Here is a 6,193-nt window from a genome sequence, read left to right as displayed (position 1 = left end):
TTAAGTATGATACATGCATCTATCTACAGTTTGGTGAGCGCCAAACATACCGCCCACCAAAATACAACGAGTTGTATTTTACTGTCAATTTGAATCGGTCGCCTGTGGAGCAGGGCCCATCGGCAGGGGGCACAGCTTCACTAGGGGACGCGTGATCGTGCCGTCCGCCACCCGCACCGTGGCGACACGCGGGACGCTGTCGCTGCCCGGATGCAGCGCCTCCACTCGTCCTCGCTTCCAACGCAGAGGAGGCATGTTGGCGTCCTTGAGGAGGACTAACGCACCGACACCGAGCGGGTTGACTGAGGTCCACCATTTGGGACGCTGTTGCAGCGTATGGAGATACTCCTGATGCCAGCGCTTCCAGAAGTCCTGGTGTATTCGTTGGACGAGTTGCCACCGACTCAGCCAATTCATCGGTAACGGGGTCACGTCTTGAGTGGGAACGGAGACGAGCGGTTCCATCGTGAGGAAGTGACCCGGCGATAGGACTTCGAGGTCGGCAGGGTCGGTGCTCATCGGGCAGAGGGGTCTGGAATTCAAGACGGCCTCGACCTGCGCGAGGACCGTCGTGAATTCCTCTATTGAGAGGACTTGATCACCCACGGTCCGCCGCAGGTGGGTTTTAAAGGTCTTGACTCCCGCCTCCCAGAGGCCCCCGAGTGGGGCGCGGAGGGAGGATTAAAAGACCACTTGATCTTCTCTCGCTCCGCTGCGAGGCTCATGCGGCTTTCTAGTTCCCGTGCGGCCCCTACAAAATTCGTTCCGCAGTCGCTGTAGAGAAGCGAGCAGCGTCCGCGTCGGGCCACAAAGCGTCGCAGCGCAGCGAGGAAGGAGTCGGTGGACAACGAGAAGGCGGCTTCCAGGTGCACCGCCTTAACCGAAAAGCATACGAAAAGGCACGCGTACACTTTGACGGAGGAGACCCCCCGGGCTCGTCGCGTAACTATGTTGAACGGTCCCGCGAAATCAACGCCGCTGATCGAAAATGGCTTGGCCCGTCGGACCCTATCGGCCGGTAGTTCCGCCATGAGGGGCTGAGAGGTGTGTGGATTTACGCGGAAACATTGATGACATCTCGAGAGTACGCGTTGTATAGCGCGATGCACCCCGAGGACCCAATAATGTTGCGTGAGCAGGTATTGCAGCGTGCGCCGACCAGGGTGCATGTTCGTGCGGTGCACGTGCTCGATAACGAGATCCGTGAGCCTATGTTTACAGGGCAGTAAGGCAGGGTGCTTGTTCTCGAATGTCAATCCGGATTTTGCAAGCCTGCCGCCCACCCTGAGAATACCCACCGGATCAAGGAAGGGAGCGAGTTTGCGAAAGGGCTTGGGGAGCCTTCTCCCGCTTTGAAGACGATCGATCTCATCGCGGAAAGCATCCGCCTGTACACTTTTCACAACGAGTAGTAACGCGGAATGCAGTTCGAGCTGATCTATGGCCAAAGTCGTAGGAGCAGATTTTGCACGGAAGTGATGTACAAACCTGAGAATGTATGCTATAATTCGGCCAATTTTCTCGATTGAAGAGAATCTTTCGAGCAATGAATGTACCGCGTCAGGCGGATCGAGCGCCACGAGCGATACGATTTTCTCCTCCCCGATCGGAGGGGTTTCCGAACCGTGGGAAGGCTCAACTCGGGGTTCGAAGCGAACAAGCCACTCAGGGCCCGCCCACCACATCGAATTGGCCACCAGATCGCGAGGATAAAGCCCACGGGAGCAGTGATCCGCCGGATTGGACTCCGTGTCGACGTGACCCCAAGCTGATACCGGCACGTTGTCCTGAATGAGGGCAACGCGATTTCTAACGAAGGTCTTCCACCGTTGTGGTGCTGAGCGGATCCAGGCCCGGGCGACCTCGGAATCCGTCCAAGCATACTCGTCGTCAATGTCAAGGTGTCCGCGGAGGGTGCGCCGGACGTACGCGATTAATTTAGACAAGAGCAGAGCCGCGCAGAGCTCCAGACGGGGAATGGTGAGGGGGCGAAGCGGGGCGACCTTAGACTTGGCGCACAGTAATCGGACCCCGACGCCGTCGCGCGTAACGATTCGCAGATAAATCACGGCTCCGTACCCCAGCTCGCTGGCATCGCAGAACCCGTGGAGTTCGCAGCGATCTACATGGCACAAGTTAAACGCGCGAGGAACGCGAAGGGAAGATAACACGCCGAGCTCCGTCTGGAAACGACTCCAACTGCGACGAATGTCCATCGGAGGCTCATCATCCCAATCTAACTTGAGGGTCCACAGACGCTGACTTAAGCACTTCGCGGTAAAGGTGAGTGGGGCCAGAAAACCCAGGGGGTCGAATATGCGCGCTACTTCCGACAGTATAGTGCGTTTGGTGCACTCACGATCCAACGCGTTGACTTGAAACCCGAAAATGTCAGATTGTGAGTGCCACCGAAGGCCCAATATCTTCTGAGATTGATCCTCGCTTGACTCGAAATCTAACATCGATTGGCTACATAACTGCGGGTCGAGGCCCTCCAGCGCGGCAGGATGGCTGCTCGACCACTTTCGAAGCTCGAAGCCGGCGCTTCGGAGAAGCGATAGCAATTGGTCGCGGAGTGCGCGAGCCTGTTCCACCGTCCGAACGCTTGTCACGACGTCATCCACATACAGCGCCTCGAGTAGGGCTGCGAACGCTAGAGGATATTTCTCGCGGTATTGATGAGCTAACTGGAGCAAACAATAGATCGCCAAGAACGGGGAGGCGCTAAAGCCGAATGTAACTGTTTTGAGGAGATAGTCGAAGATGGGGTCCGACTCCGAGAAGCGCCAGACGATACGTTGGTAGTTGCACTGCTCCGGGCTTATCCAAATCTGGCGAAACATCTGCTTCACGTCCGCGGTTAGAGCGATCGCTTCGGCGCGGAACCGAAGCAGGATGGCGAGCAGGTCCTGCTGCAGCTTCGGACCGCTGAGCAGGGTGTCGTTGATCGACAGACCGTCCGGGCCTCGCGATGACGCGTTGAACACTACCCGCAACTTAGTGGTAGTGCTATCGAGTTTATACACACCGTGGTGCGGTAGATAATAAATGTGGCCATCCGACGGGAATGGATTGCGAATTACCTCCATGTGTCCGCTATCGAGATAGTCCCGCATGAAACTATTGTAACCAGCTCTGAACTCCGGATCAGATTTAAATCGACGTTTTAGTGCGCGGAGACGACTAACCGCAATGGAGCGCGAGCCGACGAATGTAGGAGGATCCGACACGAACGGGTACGAGACCACGAAACGACCCGAGGGGTCACGATACGTGGTCTTGGCGAAGATTTCTTTGCAGCGTCGATCCTCGTCCGAACAAGAAGCGTCCTCCGGCACCTCCTCCAATTGCCAAAAGCGACCCACCGATGTCGCGATCGACTCGAGCGCAGTCGCGAATGACCTCAGGGGCGCTGCCTGGACTGATGGGGATACCGCGCCCGTCAGAACCCATCCGAAGACTGAATTGAAGGCGTCGGGTTCTCCCCTTTCCCCCTTACGACGGCCCTCCCGTAGCACCGACACAAACGAGTCCGCCCCCAGGAGGATGTCAACACCGCCGGGCACGAAATATTCGGGATCCGCGAGCGGCAATCCCTTCAAGTGTTTCCACGGCTGGACCTCCACCTTGTCATTAGGCAGCGGCGAGGTTATGCGCGAGAGGACCGTAGCCTCTATCGAGAACCGAGTGTCGTCGCGACCGCGCCCGCGGATCACGAGAGAGGTGAGGCCCCTCGTCGTGGCCGCCCTGGCTTCGTTTATCGCCAACACGGTTGCACTGTGTTTGGTGCGACGAAAGCCGCCCTTCCGGAGGCAGCCCTCGGTAATAAAGTTGGCCTGACTCGCGCTGTCCAGCAATATGTGTACGGGGAACGCATTGCCACGCGCGTCTATCGCCTCGGCTCGTACGGTGGACAGGAGGACGATTCTATTGGCCAGGCTAGTCATTGTTACAATTGGCGCATCCTCCGACTGAGGAGCGGGTACGGCGTCCGGTTCGGCAGGAGTCGCGCTAATGGGTTCGGGCTTAGGGGTAGTATTAGAGCTCTGCTCGTAATGCAGAAGCGTATGATGCTTTGTGCCGCAGGACCGACATGCCCACGCGGACGGACAGTCTTTCATGCCATGCCCCGAGCGCAGGCAGTTGAGGCACAATCTCAAGTCGCGAGCCTTAGCCTGCCTCTCCCTCGGCAAGAGTTTTAAAAACTGGGAGCACTTCGACACGTAGTGAGACTCCTTACAAACGGGGCAATCGGCCGCGTTAGTCACGAACGAAGAGACCGGTGTGGACTTGGTTTTGGAGGACGGGCCCGCGACGGCCTCGAGAACCTGACAATGCTCCGCTAGAAATTTCGTGAGTTGTGTATATCGCGGTATCTCCTCAGCCCGGTGAGCCGACTCGAATTTTTCCCGAAGGGAACGAGGAAGCTTGTCTAACAAAAACCTCAGTAGGATAAAGTCCCATGAATCGGTAGGGAACTTCATCAATGCGAGCGCGCGCGTGTTCTCGGTAAACGTATCTAATAAGTGGTGAAGAGCCTCGGCCGTCTCCGCCTTCAATGGCTTTGCTTCGATTATCGAATTCAAGTGATGGTCCGCTAACCTTCTCTTATTCCGGTATCGATCGACCAGCGAGTCGTAAGCGATCAGATAGTACTCATCAGAAAACGGCAGGTTTTTCACCACGTTGAGTGGTTCCCCTTTGAGTGAAGCCAGCAGATACTGGTATTTCTCTATCGCGGAAATCTGCTGGTTGTGTATCGACGCGTTGAACAACGCGATGAAGGAAGGCCACAACGTAAGGTCGCCGGAAAACTGCGGTAGCGGGATCTTAGGCAACTTGACCACCGAGGCCTGACCCGAGGGCTGTGCCGGCGCGCCTCCGAATGGCGCGCCCGTTTCACGGTGATATCAACTCTTTACGGCGTAATGCATTTTATCGAAACTGGCTCGGATTTCGTCCTCGACCTCGAAATTCGCCGCTTCTTGGATGACCTTCAGGTGGGTGGCCTCAAAATCGTCCGCGATCTTCGCTACGCTCGAGTAGCGAGCGAGGAAGGTCGCTCGTATTGCCGCGTCGGTCGCGGCTTGTAGGGAGAGGTCGTGTATTTCTTGCATACGCCGATTGCATACTTTGCGACGAGCATATGCGTTTTTCGACATGATGTAACAAAGGGGTCGTCCACCACAGACAGACGAAGCTAAGAGCGAAGGGTAAACGACGAATAGGCAGTCGGAGGCGACGGCAACTCGAACCAACAATATCGAAACCCGGCGAAAACAATCACGAAAGTCAGGTCGCCAAGGTGAGGGGTAACGGACGGCTCCGTTCGGCGCTCGCGCAAGTCCCGAGGGAATATTCTCGATAATATTCCTCGAGTTGAACGCGGAGAATATCAGCCGTTGGATTAGCGCGATAAACACGCGTCGCAGAGTTCGAAAGGCAAATATTCTCGATCGGTGACAATAATATTTTCGAGCGATGGTACTCTCGGACGGATCACGAATGTCGAGATAATACAAGTGCTGGGTCGGGCGGTACGTACCTCGCAACGACGTAAACACGAGCGATGCTCGAGACTATACAGAAAAACAACGCGCGCGAGACCGGCCCGTAATCGAAGGCCACGGCCGTTGTCTCTATGCGCGAAAGTATCGCTGGCCCGGAATACTCGGATATTCGACCGAATATTTCGGTTACGATCAAGTCAATTAAATGGCGACTAATTACCGCGGCGAGCGCGGATTCGATTTTAAGGCGATTAACGGCTGCGGCCCGAGCTATGACGAACGAAGTTCGCACGCGTATTCCCGTTGCGAAGCTAGCGTTGCACGAGAGATACCGCGCGAGACACGAGTTGTCAGCACGCCGAGCGTTATTGCACCTCGTTAATGCGAGAATAAGAAATTCAGCGAATTCGCGTAAATTACAGGCGGCTAATGGCCGATTGCGCGATGCTACGCGAGAATTCCCTTCGCGAAGCGAGCGTTGCGATACGGGAGATCCTGCGAGACCCGCAAGGTCACGTGCTATTGCACTACGCGTTACAGAAAGATTCGGTGACTTAGAACAATGAAAGGACACGCGAAAGGTCGGCGGTAATAGACTAATCGCGAAGATATGATAATCCGGCTCGAAGGACCAGATGCTCGGGGGGCGGTAGAGCCGTACCCGGATTTGCGATAAAGCGAAG

General features: G+C 56.1%; 1 protein-coding gene across 1 annotated transcript; it reads right to left on the bottom strand.

The window, feature by feature from the left end:
- Positions 1-84: 84 nt before the first annotated feature.
- Positions 85-5,117, bottom strand: LOC112456739. Its single transcript, XM_025019468.1, has 3 exons — positions 4,923-5,117; positions 1,008-4,814; positions 85-555 (listed from the first exon to the last, which is right to left on the bottom strand). Exons 1-3 carry the CDS (start codon positions 5,115-5,117, stop codon positions 85-87), a joined length of 4,473 nt encoding a protein of 1,490 aa, XP_024875236.1.
- Between the last annotated feature and the right edge of the window lie 1,076 nt (positions 5,118-6,193).

This window comes from Temnothorax curvispinosus, unplaced genomic scaffold (assembly GCF_003070985.1).
Source record: "Temnothorax curvispinosus isolate PA1 unplaced genomic scaffold, ASM307098v1 QBEX01007126.1, whole genome shotgun sequence".
Taxonomy (NCBI): domain Eukaryota; kingdom Metazoa; phylum Arthropoda; class Insecta; order Hymenoptera; family Formicidae; genus Temnothorax; species Temnothorax curvispinosus.
This window is presented reverse-complemented; position numbering and strand designations above follow the sequence as displayed.

Bases quoted from the DNA above. Each gene is read 5' to 3' on its own strand.
- LOC112456739 (XM_025019468.1), bottom strand. From the start codon at position 5,117: ATGCAAGAAATACACGACCTCTCCCTACAAGCCGCGACCGACGCGGCA. The intron at 4,815-4,922 runs GTAAAGAGTTGA...CCGCTACCGCAG, and splicing joins TCGATAAAATGCATTACGCC to TTTTCCGGCGACCTTACGTT. The intron at 556-1,007 runs GTCCGACGGGCC...GTCCTCGCGCAG, and splicing joins CGGAACTACCGGCCGATAGG to GTCGAGGCCGTCTTGAATTC.